The sequence below is a fragment of the Melozone crissalis genome, unplaced genomic scaffold (assembly GCF_028551555.1).
Source record: "Melozone crissalis strain CALT ecotype California unplaced genomic scaffold, PUWL_Pcris_2 ptg000107l_1, whole genome shotgun sequence".
NCBI lineage: Eukaryota > Metazoa > Chordata > Aves > Passeriformes > Passerellidae > Melozone > Melozone crissalis.
In genome coordinates this window covers 3,659,787-3,678,394 of record NW_026535884.1, presented here as the reverse complement: position 1 = coordinate 3,678,394, position 18,608 = coordinate 3,659,787, and the positions used below count along the sequence as shown (strand labels likewise).

Below are 18,608 nucleotides of genomic sequence, written 5' to 3'. Positions count from 1 at the left end.
GTTGCACTCACAGCCTGCTGTTCATCTGTCTGCAGAGTTGGTTTTTTTTTGAAATAGAAATTATCAAGTTTTTTTAGGAAGAACAAAGTCTGTTTAAAGCTTTTGTTTTGTTTTTAAAAGTCCCATTGCCAACATTCCACTGTCTGCAGATCATTTGTAATCTGCTCCACAAGTCCTGTGCTGCTTCTCTTCTGAGTGGTTGGTCACTGGGATCACATCTGCTGGTCAAAGTGCTGTTTGATCATTGTACATGCTCTGGTTGTGCTCTGATACCCTGACCTGTCTGAGTGCTGGAAGGAAGGAAAACTGAAAATCAAGTGGTGCTGGATGGTGGAGGAAGAAAAGCTGGTTTACAAAAGGGGTCATAAAGGGCAGAACTTGCTGGGTACTGTTGTTGTTTGATAAGAAAACCAGAACAGTCACATGGTGCTGCTGTGCATGGACTGAGATTTCTTGAAGCAACAGGGCTTTGTGCAGCTAAAACTGAATGTGCAAAATGTCTTGCTGCCTTTGGCCAGGCATTTGAAATCTCAAGTTATTTTTAAAATCATTATTAACATGAACAACTTGTACCTTGAGAACAAAATGGTAACGCATAACGCATTTGTAAGAGATAACTAACCCTGTATCTCTGTTTTTCTTGTTTCTTTTTCTTTTCGTGCCTCCCGAGCAGATGTCTGCCACTTCTCCATGCAGAGGTCAGTCACTTCTTTATGCAGCCTAGAAACGATCACAGAAGAGCCTGTCCTTGCCAATGAGGGCCATGACTGCAGCCTTCTCTTCCCCCTGCCCGTTGCCCCTTACAGTGACTCTGAGGAAGGATCTGGCTCTGACCATTCCACTGCAGCTCCATCAGAGAGAAGCAGAACACCCAACCAGCCTCAAGAGCCCCTACCCTCCAGAGAACAAGGAACCAATCTGGCTGCAGAAGACCAAGGGCAGGATGTCCCAAGAGCAGCTGACACAGGTTTGGTAGCCCCAGAGGATGAGAGGACAAGCGTGGCAGGATGTCCCACAGAAGGAAATGGCTGGACACAGAGCAGTGAGGCTGAAGATCAGGGTGGATCAGCAGCACATCCCAAAAAAGCCAGGCTGGTGGAGGCAGCAGATCACGGTGCTGGCCAACCTGTAGGAAACTGCCAGAAGCAAAACCAACCAGGTCAGGTATCAGCAGACACAAAAAGCACCTCTGAATGCAAAGGGCAAAACCCGGGTGCAGCAGCTGTTCCACCCCAGCAAAGCAGTGTCAGTAACAGCCCCCAGGCAGATTCTCCCCAGAAAGTCTGGGCTGCACAGCCTCTCCCTGTCTCTGTTTCCCAGACAAGTTCTTACACATTGGCAAGAAGTGTAAAGAGTGAAGGACTGAAGACATCAGACTCCTCAGCCTTAATAAAAATCCCAAGCAGCCAGTCTCCAGCAGCTGAAGTGTACTTTGATGCCACTGTCAATGACCGGATCTGGAGCAAGCTGGACTGTGCCAGCCACCGTGACAGCATGTCCTCCTCGTCCAGCATGTCCTCCAACGACACCGTCATCGACCTCTCCCTCCCCAGCCTGGCCCGCAAGAGCCTCCCGGACCTGGGCATCCGCCAGGACAGCCTGGAGCCCCTGGCCATCAGGAAGGGCATGCGGCCCCGCTCCGCCACCACCTGCAGCAATGAGATGCCAATGGTCAGCAAGAGCAAGTCCAACCCCAACCTGAGGTCTGGCCAGCTGCCGGCCGACGAGCTGTGCCCCCGGCCCCTGGCCAGGAGCCCTCAGGACGCCTTCTCGTCCATCCCTCGAAGGCACACCTGGAGCAGGCTCTACATGGAGAGTCTCAGGCAGTCCTCTAACAAATCCAAAGCGCATGATACGGTCGGGAATAACCAGGCAAAGTCCAAAAGCCTCGGGGACCTCACCTCTGACGACATCGTGTGCACTTTTGAAAGCAAATACCGCAGCATCAGCAGGAGCTTCGTCACGCGCTCCATGCGGGAGCAGCGCCGCTCCACCAGCCTGCGGTCCTCAGCAAAGTCCCGGGACGAGCTGACGGAGCAGCTGAAGAAGCTGACGGCCTTCCAGCAGGAAAACGACATTACCTCCCCCATCAGCCTGGAGCCCAGCGAGTCGGAGGAGGAGGGCGAGAGCGTGGGGTTGCTGCGCCGCTCGTCCTCGCGCAGCCAGAGCCGCGTGCGCTACATCGCCAACAGGGCGCGGCAGGCCCAGGAGAGGCAGCGCCTGCAGGGCCGGGCACAGCTTGGGGGCAGCCCCATCGAGGAGAGGGGCAACCCCGAGGGTGCCTGCAGCGTGGGCAGGGCTGGCTGCACCGACCCCGCTGCCCACGCGGCCCTGGCGGCCTCGCCCAAGGCCCAGCCCGACTGCGCGGCCGACACCGAGGTGTTCTTCATGCTCAAACTGTGACCCTGACAGCAAAGCACAGCAAAACCTGAGAGGCCCAAAACATCCTGTGCTTCCTGGCATTCCCCTGAGCCAAGGGTGCTTGATGTCACAACTCCAAAGGAAATGGCCCTGGTGGCCTCGCCCAAAGGCCCAGCCCGACTGTGCCTCCGACACCGAGGTGTTCTTCATGCTCAAACTGTGACCCTGGGCACTGCTGGCACTCCTGGCACAGCAAAACACAGCAAAACCTGAGAGGCCCAAAACATCCTGAGCTTCCTGGCCTTTCCTTGAGCCAAGGATGCTTGATATCACAACTCCAAAGGAGCTGGCCCTGGCTGGGCCCGACTGCATGGCCGACACCGAGGTGTTCTTTGTGCTCAAACTGTGACCCTGGCAGCGCTGGGCACTGCTGGCACTCCTGGCACAGCAAAACCTGAGAGGCCCAAAATAATCCTGTGCTTCCTGGCCTTCCCTTGAGCCAAGGGTGCTTGATATCACAACTCCAAAGGAACTGATGAGGATTCATTTTTAATTGAGCTTTGCCCAGCCTCCGATCAGGCCTCCTCTGTGTGTGAGCACTTCTTGGGTTTGCAGTTTGCTCTTGGTCTTTACTAATTTCAATAATTCTTCTGACAATAGTAACCTTGATGTGTAATAGCTAAATGTGATGCTAACGACAGCTAAGGCGAATTTTGCTCTTACAAATCATGGATCCATGTAAGGCGGCTGGACTTAAAATCACATTTTATTTTCTGGAAGAGTTTGAGGCCTCTGAGGGTGTGAATTAATAATGCAGTAGATACAGTCCATCTTCCATCGTGGACCTGCTTATTTCAGTGAAAATCCATATTTTCTCTTTGGAGAAAAGCTCTCCTGTTCCAAAGCAATGCTTTTATAAACCCAGCCTGTTTATATATCTATATATATATATATATAAATATCTAAATATATACACCTGTGTGTATGCAAAGATATGTCTGCACATGTATGTACACATGCACACCCTGGACCTGAACTGTGACTGCTCCTTGTCTCAAGGCATTGTCTGAGGGAATTGAGACAGGAGAGAGAAGGGAATGGCTAAAAATAGAAATATCTTCTGACTTTACTTCAGAAATGACTGGGAAGCATGTTAGTCTTTTCTTGAAACAGCACTGTCCCTTCTTATGTTATTTTAACAATGCTGCTGTACATAGCACTTTTTGGATGAATTTTACTATTTCTGTATTGCACTGCCATGCAAAATTTTCAATGATATGTTAAAAAAAAAAAGAGATATTTAATTTTTTTAGATGGACATATTTAGAATTAAATAACAACCTAAACAGAGTAATAATTTTTCCTCCCCCCTTTTTTTTACTTTTTATTTTTAGGGATGTTGTCATGTGTCCCTCCCCATCCCCAGTTATGATGTCATTTATTATAGATGTACAGTTTATCAGTGATGGATAAGAATGTTTACTGAGATGCATTTTAAAGAGAAACAGAGGTTTAATTTTATTTGAGGCTGCATAGAGTCCCTATTATTGAGAAGATATTTTGCCTTTGTAATGATTCTTTTGTGTATATTGCGAAATTTAAGAATTTGTTTGTAAAACCACCTTACACTACTAAAATAAACATATTTAACCTCCCAGCTGGTGACTCTTTAGCTATAACACAACACTGGGGTCTGTGATACACAAACATGGTTCATTCTGTCTGCTTTGTTTTTCAGCTTCCTTTGTGGATAACATTTAATTTTACTCTTTTTCAGAGGGGCAGCCAGAGCAGACCCACTCAGATTTTCTCAGGTCCTCCAGAATTTGTGCAAGAGACTGACATTGTGTGGTGTGAGACACAGCACAGAGGCTGGGGCAGGATGAAAATTCTGGGGCAACTGGTGGAATTAGTAACCAAACAAACAGAAGGAGCTGATCCATCCTGGAGCAGCTGTACAAGTAACACAGATGGCCCTGTCTCATCACTGAGGGGGTTTAAAGTCTGCCTGAAAATGCTGCAGCTCAATTTTTGCTCTTCACCTGTCACTGGATTGAAAAATCACTTCTATTCCTGTCCCAGCAAAGTGCACAGTGAAAGTGCATTTTGCTTCCTTCACACTCCTCCTGGAAGGGTTGTCACTTGTGCAGGTGGGAAGGGGCTCTTGGTTCTAATTTTAGAATCCCTTGGCCACAAGAATTTAAACTCTGAGCTACCAAAACAAAATTGAAACTCTGAGATACCAAAATGCAAGGCTGACTGTGTTATCACCATAACACAGCAATGGGGCTGGAGGGGTTAAATTTCCTGATTAAATCTTTTAAAATTCCCTTCAGCATGAAAATATTCCCTCAGTTTTCCAGGCTGGCTCAGATCTGCCCAGCTTGTCTGCAGGATATGCAAAATTTTCAATTATATTTTTTAAAAAAAGAGATATTTAATTTTTTTAGATGGACATAATTAGAATTAAATAACAACCTAAACGGAGTAATATTTTTTTATTCCATTATCAGATCCCAGGGCAGCTTTGTGCAGCAGAACTTTGGGATGTGCACTGAGGTGACCCCACAGCATCACTGCAGGCTCTGAAGGGAGGGAGGTGAAGCTGCAGCAGAACATGGGATCTGCCAAGAGGAGCCTCCCATTGTGTCCCAGCACAAAGCAAGTTTCATTAACATTCTCTGGATGAAAAAAATCATTCATGTAATACTTTAATTTCGGGCTGAAAAGCTGCAGGGAATCGCTGCTTTTGTAACTTTAATGCTTTTGCAGCTTTAATGTCGAGTACATGCAACTTGACAGCTTTGGAAAGTTAATGTTTAAAACTATTTGTGTCTTCTCAAAGGCTGAGTCTCACAATCAGATTATTTTCATCTTTAATTGATTAAGCACTTGTTAAATTAATGCCCCTCACAGGAGGCAGCATCACTTTAAAACATTTACCTTCATTCAGAATTTTAACCAACAGTGTCTGGATTTAAATCATTAGGGTACAAGTGAAATTTGCCCTCTTGCTTCCAAATTAATAGCAACCACTTTTACAGCTTATTTTGTGACACTAGGTAAGACTGACTATTCATCATGTATTTATTTATTCCTATAAGTGGAATTTATCCCAGCATCTAAGAATTATTTGGAATTTAAGTCAGCACAAGGTCACAGATTTGCTCTTCATTCTTCTGCTCTTCCTGTGCACCCTGAGACTCCAGGATGTGCATTTCAGTTCATTAAATGGTAAAATCTGAAATCCAAAGTCTCCAGATCACAAGCAGTGTACTGGCCATGACTGGATGTGGATTTATGGTCTGATAATGAACATTCAATTGTGATAATGAACATTCAATTGTGTTTCTCAAAGCTGATTTTGTCTGTGTGACCAACAGGCAGGAAAACGGGCACAGCTGCTGGGGACAGCTCCAAAGGGAGGAATTTTACAGCAACTCCACAGGACAGAGAGAGAATTCCCTGAGTCCTGATGCAGCATCCAGCTGTGGGACCCAGCTGCTTCCAGAGCTCCTTTGGTGAGGTCTCCTCCTTCCCCCGAAGGTGTCCCCTGGTCCAGCTGGCACCTTTAGAGCCACTCCTCCTCCTCCTCCTCCTCCTCTCCCGGGTATTTAACCCAGCACGGGATGCCCAAACCTGCAGGATCCTCGCTCCTGTGCCAGGCATCCCGAACGGACGGACAGACAGACGGACAGACAGACGGCCCCAGGGAGTCGCTGTAAGTGAGAAACCGCCTTCAGTTCGTGCTCTGCTTCTGGCAAGGGGCAAAGCCCGCTGCCACCGGCTCCTTCATGGCTTTTTAACCCACATTTGTACCCTGTTTGTGCTTTTAGATAAGCAGCGTGTTTAACAACTTTCTGTGCGAGGTGATGCCATCAGTACCAGCTCTGATAGTTCGGGTTTTTTAGAGGAGGCCACTTGAAACAGAAGTTAATTTTGTTGCATATACCAAATTGTAAGAGGAAAGGAGCAGGAATTTAGAGGCTAAACCTACCAGGAAAAGCACAGCTCTGCCTGAAGGCTGCTGCTTCTTTTCAATTTTTATATTTTTTTCCCCGTGGTTGAAGCTGCTCAGTTTTTGTGCTGCTGTGGCAACAGCCAAGAGCAGCAACTACTTTGTCTAAAAAGCAGTTGTAGGATAAAGTGAGCGTTTGTTGGTTTTCTCAGCTTTTACAGAGATGGGGCAACTGAGAGGTGTTTTAAAAGTTTTTATTCCATTATCAGTCTCTTGTGAGACACAGGAGATGTAAAACTCAACACCATTCCATCAGAAGCCAGCCCAATTCCTGGTTACAATACAATGCATCTCTCACAGCCCTAATTCTCTAAAATATCTGGTCTTTTTGCAAGGCTGTATTTTGAAACTTGTTGAAATTTATTTCTAGTTCACTCTCTCAACAACGTCATCTCTATTCCATTCCTAAATCAGCACACCTCATCTCAGTATTTGCATACAGATATACAAGACTGTGTAAGCTTTCTATCAGGTTTTGAGAATTCCTTACAAATCCATTTCCCACAAGTGTTGTGGGATCAGATCAGATCTCAGCCCTCTCCTCTGGGATCCTTTCACAAGGATCAACATTTTCCCATTTGGCAGAAAATTTTAACAGCAGCAACAACAAAATCAGCATTGAAATTTAACCTGGAGAGAGCCTCCTGTGGAGGTTTGAGTTATTTCTCTCATTAGGGGAAATGAATGAGGGAAAGTGCTGAGCTGTAATGCTGAGTTTTCATGGGATGCAGGATTGGGAAATTTCCTAAAAGCTGTTGAGGTAAAATCACTAAATCCAGTGTTTGCCAGTAATGCCACATGTAGTATATTTTTGCCTACACACTGTCATGAGTGATAAGTTTTCTTGGGCATTTTTAATTTATTTTTTATAATTTCTGGTGTAATGGTGTCCTGTATCTTGTTGGACAACAAATACCATTAAAAATATTGCTACTGCTTCCTCTCCTGCCCATTCCCTGAGGGAAAACCCACAGGGAGAGAACCACCAGTGGGTAAATGCCCTTTTTTAGGTTTGTCACATCCTTTTTGCTGCAGTGGGGACTTCACCAGAGCCTTTCTTTAATGTTTGTTCTGGCTGAGCTCAGCAGTGACTGTTTTCAGCTGGAGACTTCATTTGGAATTGTGGCTCCACAGAAAAAGGAGCAGAAAATCCAGCACAAAGTGCTCTCAGCCAGGTGATGGGGAACTGTAGAACCAGGTTTAACTGCTTGCCTTTCACCTCCAGCAGGAATTTCTGCTCCCATGGATAAATCACTTCACATCACAATCTGTGTGCTCACAGTCCTGCTGCTCCTGAGGGAATCAAGCCAGGCAGGTGAGGAAAACCATCCAAAAGTGTTGCCTGCACCCAAACCTGCTTTTATTCTTCTTTAAATCATTAATCCTTCAGTTTTTACCTGCCAGTGCTTGCAGGATTTTGTCCTAATCTCAGAATTTGCTTTCAAATGGGTTATTAAGAAATTCCCCAGGGCTCGCCTGGTGGCTGGGACTTTGTGAGTGCCACTAAGTGTCTTTGATGTCCCCAAGTGTCTTTGATGTCCCCAAGTGTCTTTGCTGCTAAAAGATGGCAGAGATGGGGGAAGATGAAAAAAGACAAGGAAAAGGGGTGTGTTTAGGTGTGGTTATTGTGGTTAAAGCTGCATTTATGTGAGTTTATGCTCCCTTGAACTGCAGCAAGGTGTGCTGAGGATGGAGGGGAAAAGGAGGTGGCCAGTCCTGAGCAGTGCCAGGAGCTTTTCCCTCAGGAATCCAGCAGGAGCCTCCCTTTGGAAGGCTGGGCAAGCCCAGGGTAGCAGGAGCAGAGAAAAATCTGATTTTTTACAGCCACAGTCTCTTCCTACAACCAATGGGGAAGGGAGGGATGAACCTTTCCCTTGTCCTGTGCTGCTGCAGCCTCCCAGGAGGATTTCCAGGAGGATTCCAGGAGGATTCCCAGGATTTCCAGGAGGATTCCCAGCAGAATCCTTGATGCTGGGCTCTGTCCCTGCCATGACCTAGGGTTGGTGCTGCAGCCCCATCACCCCTGAGCCTTTCAGGAGGGCTCACAAAGGGGCTTTGAGCTGGGAGTTGGAGCCCTCAGAAGGCCCTGCTGCCTTCCAAGGAACCCCACGGGGCCTCCAAAAGCTGCTGCTGGCTTTAAAGGGTTTCTAAAGGGAGACAAGAGAAGTCCTTTGTGGAGATTTCCAGCCCCCATGGAGAAGTGTAGTGGAGAGGGAAAAAACAGGTTTTGTTTTACAATAATGTGGAGTTCAGCGCAAGGCCAGAAAATTCAACACCAAAGAAGGAGAAATAAATACATAATGAATGAATATGCTGTTATATTTAGAGAAAAACTCACAGCTTTTGCTGGAAAGAGTGAAAACATCCTGCATTTTTAAATTTGTCTTGAGGGATTTTTGGCTTTTGTGCTGTGAATTCTCTAAGTCCAAGGAGCAATGCTAAGCAGATTCTAGAAAAATCATCCTGGGCAATTAATGAGCAATATATTGACAAAATTGTGGTTTAAATTCTGCATCTCAGATGCAAAACCTGCCAGCAGCAGGGGAAAGGAAGGGTAAGAAAAATCAGTGTGTGGGAAGTGGGTGGTGAGGAACTTTTGGCTTCTCCTGAGGGAAAGATGGGGCTGGGCAGGAAAGGGGGAAGGTCTGGGCTGTGTGAGGAAGAGGAGCTGGTGCTGCCCCTCCTCAGGGATGGACTGGCTGTGCAGGAGCCCCTCAGAGGGTGAGGGACATCAATGACACCATTAAGTGACACCAGAACCTCCTGAGCCCCTCTCTGCTGTCTCTGCCTTCTTTTGTGTCCTGGGGGAGGACACAAAGGGAGTTTGGGAGTTGGGGGTGACTGTTCTGATTATTTCAGTGCACTGTGGAATGAGGAGCTGTGAATACAAACCCCACACCAATCTGATTTTGTTGTGTTTTTCCAGGAGCTGGGAGGAATGATGATGCTATGAGTAAGGTATGTCTGAGTTCATTAGTGCAGAGCCACTAACGAAGGCGTGGGGCTGATGATTTTACATATTTAATTCAGAAATAGTGATCAGAATGTAAAATATTTTAATCTTTGAAGAGTTATTATTTTAAGTACACTGTTCATGGCTGGCTGTGTCTCTGTGCTGTTTTCCTTTGTTTGTTTCTGTGGGGTTTTTTTTGACTGAATTTTTTATCCAGAGCTCAGAATTCAGTTGTGCCCCAGGGAAAAACCTGCCAGCAGCCCTTGTCTTCATGGCTGGTAGAGTTGGGGAACTTGTGATCACAGCTTTCCACTCAAAGCTCATCCCTCAAACCCTTCCATTGCACAGAGAGAATTAAACAAGATCCTTTGGAAGGACAGAGTTTTCTTTTGCACGTTTTGTACTGCATATTTATATATTTACGTATTCACACACGCATACATACATCCTTTCTCTGTCTAGAAAAATCACCCTGTAATTTCCAATAAGCAGACACATTTAAGACCAACAAACCCCACAAAATCTGACACTTCACTAGAAAAAACTTCAATTGCCCTGCAGTGCCTTTGATGAGGAATCCTCTGGAGTGGGTGAATGTAAAATTGGAAGATGTATCTTTAACTCACACAAATGAATCCACTTTTCCTCTCCTCCTCCTCCTCCTCTCAGCTTTCCAACTGTTCTGTGTCTCCTGGAATTGCTCTCTAATGAGACCTTAATTGGCTGCTAATTCTTTTGTCTGCAGCAGGAATTGGTCTCTTGGGGAGGCTGCACGCACCATCCGAAGATGTGCAGCAGCATTTGCAGCGATTTTTGTTTGCAGCAGGCAATGAAGTGAAACGCTGTGATTTATTAATTAGGAGACAGCAGCAGCCCCTGCAGGTTTAGGGCTGGTTTAACCCCCCTGCACCTCCCAGGTCACCCTAAAATAACTTTGAAAAACCTTGAAACCCAACAGTTCCTCAATTTCTGCTTTTTAGGGCACGGACCCTCGGGGAACAGGAGAGGGACTTCCAACCCTGACTGTCACAACCATCCTGGTAAGGCCCTGACAGGGCAGGGAGCAGCTTTTTTTTGGGCTAATTCCCCTTTTCCCACCCAAAACCGTGTCAGGACACTAATTTCACTAAAGGGGGGGGGTGGAGAATTTTTTGGGAATTCCGAGAATTTTGAGAATTCTGGAATTTTCTTTGGAGGGGGCCGGTGATGAGAACCCCCTGGTTCGAGGCAACCCTGGGAATTTCCATGGATTTCGCATCTCAAAAATCCCCAATACCCAAAAAATCCTTCTGGGATTCTGGAAAACTTTAGGAATTTGAGAATTTTGAGGGAGAAAAAATCTTGGAAAATGTTGATATCAATTTTAAAAAAAAGAAAAAAAAAGTAAAGGGGGGGGGTCAGGAATTTTTGGGAATTCTGGAATTTTTTTGGGGGACGCTGTGATGAGAACTGAACCCCCGGTTTGAGGCCACCATGGGAATTTCCATGGATTTCACGTCTCAAAAGTTCCCAAAATCCAAAAAAATCCTTGCAGAATTCTGGGAAACTTTGGGAATTTGAGAATTTTGGGAGGGAAAAAATCTTGGAAAATGTTGATATCAATAACATAAAAAGTAAAAAAAAAAGAAAAAAAAGGAAAAAAAAAAGGGAAAAATATTTAAAAATAGAAAAGTGGAGAGGAATATCGAGACAGTTTTACCAAGGCCGGGTTGAATCCCCCTGGGCTGACCTGGCTGTGTGTCCGTCCCTCCATCCCAGGAGGATCCCTACGTGATGGTGCGGGGAGCAGAGCTGGAGGGGTACTGCATGGAGCTGCTGGCGGCCCTGGCGGGGATGCTGCGCTTCCAGTACCGGGTCCGGGTGGTGGGCGACGGCCAGTACGGGGCCGTGGCGGCCGGGGGCAACTGGAGCGGCATGATCGGCGAGATCCTCCGCAGGGTAAGGGCAGCCTGGGCCCAGGCACCTGCAGGGGTGGGGTATTCAATATAGGGGTGTTGGGCTAGTACCCGTATCCAACTGTGGTTTATTGAAAATAGGGATGCTGATCTAGTGCCCATATCCAACTGTGGTTTATTGAAAATATGGATGCTGATCTGGTACCCATATCCAACTGTGGTTTATTGAAAATATGGATGCTGATCTGGTACCCATATCCAACCATTTATTCAAAATAAGGGGTGTTGGTCTAGTACCCATATCCAACTGTGGTTTATTGAAAATATGGATGCTGATCTAGTGCCCATATCCAACTGTGGTTTATTGAAAATATGGATGCTGATCTAGTGCCCATATCTAACTGTGGTTTATTGAAAATATGGATGCTGATCTGGTACCCATATCCAACCATTTATTCAAAATAAGGGGTGTTGGTCTAGTACCCATATCCAACTGTGGTTTATTGAAAATATGGATGCTGATCTAGTACCGATATCCAGCTGTGATTTATTGAAGATATGGATGTTTATCTAGTACTCAGATTCAACAGTGATTTATTAAAAATATGGCTATTGATCTAGTACCCATATCCAACTGTGATGGACAAAAACTTTCTAACTGTTTAAAGTTAGAAAGTGTACGTTTATTGTGGGACAGCTCCCAAATACACACCTCAATTTAGAGGTGATTACAGAGTCCTTTTATCTATACAAGTATTGAATAACTAGAATATAAATGCATATTCATAACTTTGGTACATCCCATTTGCAATATGGACATTGATCTAGTACCAATATCCAAAAACTCTCTGACAGTTTAAAGTTAGAAAGGGTTTGTTTATTGTGGGATAACTCCCAAACACACACTGCAATTTATAGGTGATTACAGAGTCCTTTTATCTATAAGTATATAAGAGTATTGAATACCCAAAAATACAAGTACATATTAATGGAAAACCTGTCCTGTTCCTTGGGGGTCACATCCCAAGGCTGTTGACCTGGAGATGTGATGCCATTCCTGTGGGAATCTTTAAAATTAAAGGGTTTTGTGAAAGCTGCAAAAGGCAGGCTTTAGAGCCAGTAGAACTATGATTAGAGCTAAGCTGTAACTGTAAGATTTGTCAGTAGAAAAAATGTATAAGAAATCGAAAAGTAAGGACAATTAGAATAATGGTTTGTGTATTAATGCTTGTTTAAAATAACTCTCTAAGTTACAAAAAAGTATATCTAGTAAAATATTAGGAAATTCTAAGTGTAATAATGGAGCTCTGTAATAATGGAGCATCTGCCTACACAGCCAGGGGAGCACCTGCTCGAGGGACAGAAATGATTGAGGGACAGAAATGTTCCCTGGGCTGGTGGCTGACTGTTTTTGTCTCCTTGGCAGGAAGCTGACATTGCAGTGGCTCCCCTGACTGTCACCTCAGCCAGGGAGGAGGTGGTGTCCTTCACCACCCCCTTCCTGCAGACCGGCATCGGGATCCTGCTCCGCAAGGACACGGCCTCGCAGGACATGTCCTTCTTCCACTTCCTGTCCCCTTTCAGCAAGGAGACCTGGACAGCTCTTTTGTTTGCTTACCTGCTCACCTGCTTCTGCCTCTTCCTTGTCGCCAGGTACAAATGCATTTCTGTGGCTGTGATATTTTCTGAAAAATCCTTTCCTTAGGATTTTTCCTCCTGAGCAGCTGAGAAGCCTCAGGAACAAAAGGTAAACATTGATTATCTGCTGCTGTGGAATGCAACAGGTGCATCTGGGATTGGTCTCATGTGGTTGTTTCTAATTAATAGCCAATCACAGTCAACTGGCTTGGACTCTCTGTCAGAGCCACATACCTTTGTTATCATTCTTTCTTTTTCTATTCTTAGCCAGCCTTCTGATGAAGTCCTTTCTTCTATTCTTTTAGTATAGTTTTAATATAATATATATCATAAAATAATAAATCAAGCCTTCTGAAACATGGAGTCAGATCCTCATCTCTTCCCTCATCCTCAGACCCCTGTGAACACCATCACACATTTCTGTCACAGATTGTGTTCAAGTCAGTGCCTTTCTCACCTATGAACATCTCAGAAAATCCCAGGATTTTTGCTTTTTTTTTTTTTCCTTTTGCTCTGAGGAACCTCCTGTACAGCTCTAGTACAAGGGCTAAGAATGCTTAAACCCTGTCAGATTAAGCCAGCATTATGAATGGGATCTCCCCGTGAGGAACACCAGATCTCTTGATGGGGATTATTTTTATTTTTTTCCTTCTGAATGTCTTTTACCCTGTCATTTTCCCACAGACTGAGCCCCTGTGAGTGGAACGAGCCAAAGAATGAAGAGAACCACTTCACCTTCCTGAACAGCCTCTGGTTTGGAGCAGGAGCACTGGCCCTGCAGGGTGAGCTGGGAGGATGATGATGGTGCACCCAGCTCCTTCTGTGACACTGGGGTGGAAAGGTGTCCTAGCAGGGACACTTGGAGCAGTAAAGCAGGTTGGGAAGGTGTGAGTACAGACCCGCTGGGCTTGTACAGGTCATTGATTCTGGTTGGGGAATATTTTCTGCTCAGGGCAACTATTGCTTGGGGCAATGCCCAGCTGAGCATGGCAGGGCTGCTTGGTACAGAGGAGCTGTTTGTGCAGCTTTGTGCCACTGCTGCTGCTCCAGCCCTGCCCAGAGCAGCACAGAGGGACCCTCCAGGTTCAGACTCTGTGTAGCTACAGGCAGGGTGTGCAATTTGCCTTTATTTCAAGTGAACTCTGTAACCCATGCTGGTGGATCTGCAGTTCTTGGTGTGTCTCTGGCCCCACATCCCCTCCTGTGTGGTTTATGTGATTTTTTGGCTCCCTGTGGTGCAGGTGCCACCCCCAGGCCCCAGGCACTGTCGGTGAGGGTCATTGCTGTGGTCTGGTGGCTCTTCACCCTGGCCCTGCTGGCCGCCTACATCGCCAACTTCACGGCCCTGCTGAGCTCCGGCAGCGAGCAGCTCCCCATCCAGACCTTCGAGGACCTGGTCAAGCAGAGGAACCTGGAGTTTGGGACCCTGGAGGGCTCCTCAACCTTCTACTACTTCAAGGTGCAGAGAAATCTCCTTGTGCCCACACACAGGGGCTGTAGGAGTGCTGAGCTGGGGCTGTCTCACAGCTCAGGGCTTATAACCCCTACAGCACCCTCGTCACAGTTGGCTCCCTCAGTTTTCCTGGGATACTTCAAATAATATTGTTTATTATTATTGATTATTGTTCTGTTCAGCACTTCCTCCACCTCTTCTCACAGGAAAGCAGGCACAGAATTCTTATTTTTATTCTGAATTCTCCTTTGAAAATCTCTCTACCCTTCAGGGGCTGCCCTTGTGCCCCTTAGTGCCATCTGTGACACTTGTGTTGTGCATGTCCCCAGTGTTGGGGACAATCTGTTCTTGCAGGGGTTCACACATGGTTTAAATGCTCTTCTTCTCCAAACTGTTTTACAACCCTTGCACATACAAGCAGATTTTAATTTTTTTGGTGGTTGTCTCACCCTTGAGTTTGACCCTTGGATTTTTTGACACTTGGGCTCGATGTTTGAGTTTGACACTTGGATTTTTGTGCTGCAGAACTCCAAGAACCCCATCCACCAGATGATCTACGAGTACATGGAGAAGAGGAGGGAGCACGTGCTGGTCAAGACCTACCAGGAGGCCGTGCAGCGCGTGATGGACTCCAACTACGCCTTCATCGGCGAGTCCATCTCGCAGGACCTGGCGGCCGCGCGCCACTGCAACCTCATCAGGGCCCCCGAGGTCATCGGGGCCCGTGGCTTTGGCATTGCCACCACCCAGGGTGAGTCCCTGTCCCCTCTGCTCTCTGGGATACCAACAGGGAGAGGCTGCACTGCTGTCAGGGTGACCAGACTGAGAACGCTGCGTGGCGGGGTCACTGCTCTGTGGGGAGTTACACTGGCTCTCATTTTGGACTTTAATCCACAAATATTCCATCTCCTGGTGGCCTTGGCCCCAGGAATGCGGAGCAGGGGACAGTCTGCTCATGTTCTTCCCAAAGCACCTTTGTTCTGCCCCTATCCCACAGGTGGATAGGGCAGGGTCTGTGGCCAGGGCAGGATTGTTGTTAGCCAGGAGAAGCCTTTGGCAGGCAGGGCTGTGTTCAGTGACACCTCTGCCCCCTTTAGCAATGTTTAACTAAACCATGGCTGGGGGCTCTGCCATCCTCCCCTCTCTCCTGTCTCCCCAAGCATCCCCCTGGACCAAGCCCCTGTCCATCGCCGTGCTCAAGCTGCGCGAGTCGGGGGACCTGGACTACCTGAGGAACAAATGGTGGGAGAGCAGCTGCCTGCGCCAGAGCCGGGAGCGCTGGGGGCCCCTGGAGCCGCCGGCCCTGGGGGGGCTCTTCCTCACGCTGGGCATCGGCCTCGCCCTCGGCATCCTCGCCGCCCTGGCCGAGCTCTCCAGCAGCAGCCGCCGCACGGCCGCGCATGCCAAGGTGGGCCCTGCACCTTGTCCTGTGTTCCTGTGTCCCCCTTCTGCCACCAAGGTGGGCCCTGCACCTTGTCCTGTGTTCCTGTGTCCCCCTTCTGCCACCAAGGTGGGCCCTGCACCTTGTCCTGTGTTCCTCTATCCCTCCTTCCACCAAAATGAGCCCTGGCTCCTGCTCCAGGTCCTATCCTGCCTCCCTGTGTCCCCCTTCCACCAAGGTGGGCCCTGCACCTTGTCCTGCCTCCCTGTGTCCCCCTTCTGCCAAGGTGGGCCCTGGCTCCTCCTCTGAGCCCCATCCTCTGTCCCTCCTTTCTCCAAGGTGGGGCCTGCACCTTTCTCCTGCACCTTGTCCTGCCTCCCTGTGTCCCCCTTCTGCCAAGGTGGGCCCTGGCTCCTGCTCCAGGTCCTGTCCTGTCCCCTGAGTCCCTCCTTACACCTAAGTGGGCCCTGCACCTTGTCCCGTCCCGTGTCCCTCCCTTCCCCAAGGCGGGCCCTGGTTCCTCCTCCAAGCCCCATCCTGTGTCCCCGTGTCCCTCCTTCCTCCAAAGGGGGCCCTGGCTCCTGCTCTGAGTCCCATCCTGCCCCACGTCCCTCCTTTCTCCAAGGTGGGCCCTGCACCTTCTCCTGTGTTCCTCTATCACCCCTTCCACCAAAATGAGCCCTGGCTCCTGCTCCAGGTCCTGTCCTGCCTTCTGTGCCCCTCTTCCTCCAAGGTGGGCCCTGGCTCCTGTATTTAACCCTGTCCTGTCTCCCTGTGTCCCTCCTTTCCCCAAGGCGGGCCCTAGTTCCTGTCCTGCCTCCCCACGTCCCTCCTGCACCAGCATTTCCACCCTGACCTTGGTTTTCTAAGGAAAGCTGTGCAAGGGGTGAGGGGAGGCAGTGCAGTTACTCCTTAAAGTGCTAAAATCTCACAGTTTGGGCTGTGGGACGAGCTTGTGACCTGAACAGCATAAATGTAATATACAGAAATAAAATAAACCCCTAGCACCCCTTTCCCCCCCCCCACAAAAACCAAATTAAATCACATTCTCTGAACTCCCAAGTCAGCCAACCTGCATTGCACTGCCCTGGGTGTTAGGGAGGACAGTAAATGATCCTTAATGAGTTTATTCCCAGGGCTGGCTGTTCTTTAGTCATTAGACAAGGAAAACACACACACAGTGAAACTGCACCAGTGCCCCTTGGTGCTCCTGCTCTCCAGCCCTCCCAACGTGCACTTGGAAAGGATGGCTCCACAGAACAACCACCCACAGCCTTCCCTCCCATTTCTCTTTCAGAAATCTTGTTGCTCTGTTTTCACAGAAGAAATCTGCACTCGTCTACGCATAAAAGGAGCTGCCAGACAAAGCCAGGACACGCCAGGGAAGGCAAATGCTTGAGGGTTTTTGCTGTGCTAGGGTTGTGCCATGTCCTAGGAGCTGTATCAGTGTAGGAAGACGTTTTTCTGCTAGCCTAGAGTGTTAGTTTGCTAATTACAGACACACGCAGCACTTCTGGAGTGGTGGTGGAGCTGCAGACACAGGAAATTAAGTGGCTTGGAAGAATTTAAATTGCTAAGGGGTAGAGTGGAGCTGTGACAAATGGATAAACTGGAGCAGAGCTGGCCAGGATGGTGGATCCATGTTTAGGTTTGAAGTTCACCCTGTAAGTCCATGACGGCCTGGAGGAGGAAGTGACTGGGGACAGGTTAATGTGAAGCCTCTGCCACTAATTCCTGTGTGAGGAACAGTCGTGGAACGTTAAAGCTCTTGTCTGTCTCATAATCAGGAACAGCAGCTTAAGCATTGCAGCCCTTAATAGCCTCACCCTGCCCTGCCTGAGCAGCAGGGCTGGTCCCTGGAAGGCAATTCCTGGATCAGAACTGACAGTGCTGCTGTGTAACCCCAAACAGGCCCTGCCTGCACCCCAAAACAGGAGCTCCTGCCACCAAGGTGGCACCTGAGCTAAGAAATGCCAGGAGGGCTTGTCCTTTGTCCCATCCCAGCACAGGAGTGACAATGTTTTGTTCTTGTTGCCCAAGAATTGACAGTGGAAATCCATCAGTCCCAGAGCAGGGAAGGAATGTGGGGATGAGTCAAACACAGCAGAGCCCCAGCTCCCCTGCAAGGGGAGATGTGAGGGTGTTTTGCATCATTCTCCTGCTCTCAAACAATGCTGAAGTTCAGGGGAACAGTTTTCTCAGCTGCATGTTAAACACCTTCCTCATTAAGCTGCTTTCCCTTTCAGAGCTGGGATGACTGAGGCATTTAAGTGTCAGGGCAAATTGGTGGTGAAATCACTCCATGTATCAACTGCACAGCTGAAGGAGGGAAAAAACAAACTGGGTTCCTTGGGAATGGCTGCAATTGCGCTGCAGGAACAAAACCACCAATCCTTGTCAGTCCCAGGAGGGAAAACTGAAAGGAACAGAAACCAGGGGAGTTCAGGATAGGGAGTTATGGGTGATCCTGAACCCAGCACTGCTCATTCCCTGGGAGAGAATTCAGTGAGACTCAGCTTCAGCTGCTGTGAGGGAATTCAGTGCAGCTGCAGGACTCCCTCATCCCTCCAGGATTCCCTCCCTCATCCTTCCAGGACTCCCTCCATGGTCCCTCCTCCTAATGGCAACAAACAAGGGGTTAGGAATTCCAGGTGTTGGGAAACCAGGGCTGGTCCTTAACTCAGACTGCAACAGCCCTGGCTCAGTCACAGCCTGAGCAGTGTTTGTGGGGTGAGAAGGTGGATCAGCCCTTCCATCAGCTGAGCTGCACAGAGCAGGAGAGATTTAGGTAAGTCTAAAAGCTGAAAATGCAACATCAGGAAATGCAACAACAGGTTCACTTAGCAGTTAAAAACGATGTGGTAGGTGCTGTGTCACTGCTGGCAGAGTAGGCAGAGATGTATAAAAAA

At 48.0% G+C, this 18,608-nt stretch overlaps 2 protein-coding genes across 3 annotated transcripts in view; both read left to right on the top strand.

Annotated features, from left to right (window-relative positions):
• Positions 1-4,018, top strand: part of PLCH2 (phospholipase C eta 2) — a 46,549-nt gene extending 42,531 nt beyond the window's left edge. The window contains exon 22 of the mRNA XM_054291915.1: positions 674-4,018. Within this exon, the coding sequence (XP_054147890.1) occupies positions 674-2,403 (1,730 nt within the window). The 3' untranslated portion in view covers positions 2,404-4,018. The remainder of the gene's footprint in view (positions 1-673) is intronic.
• A 1,969-nt stretch (positions 4,019-5,987) lies between these two features.
• On the top strand, positions 5,988-18,469 carry LOC128947633 (probable glutamate receptor). Of its 2 annotated transcripts, none has more exons than XM_054291973.1 (11): positions 5,988-6,082; positions 7,605-7,694; positions 9,306-9,337; positions 10,313-10,372; positions 11,091-11,270; positions 12,654-12,880; positions 13,550-13,647; positions 14,107-14,324; positions 14,844-15,069; positions 15,479-15,726; positions 16,997-18,469. In XM_054291973.1, exons 2-11 carry the CDS (start codon positions 7,622-7,624, stop codon positions 17,096-17,098), a joined length of 1,464 nt encoding a protein of 487 aa, XP_054147948.1. In that variant the 5' UTR covers positions 5,988-6,082; positions 7,605-7,621; the 3' UTR covers positions 17,099-18,469. The 2 variants fall into 2 exon arrangements, with proteins under 2 accessions (XP_054147948.1, XP_054147949.1); XM_054291974.1 differs by having other exon boundaries at positions 5,996-6,082; positions 7,608-7,694.
• Positions 18,470-18,608: the final 139 nt, after the last annotated feature.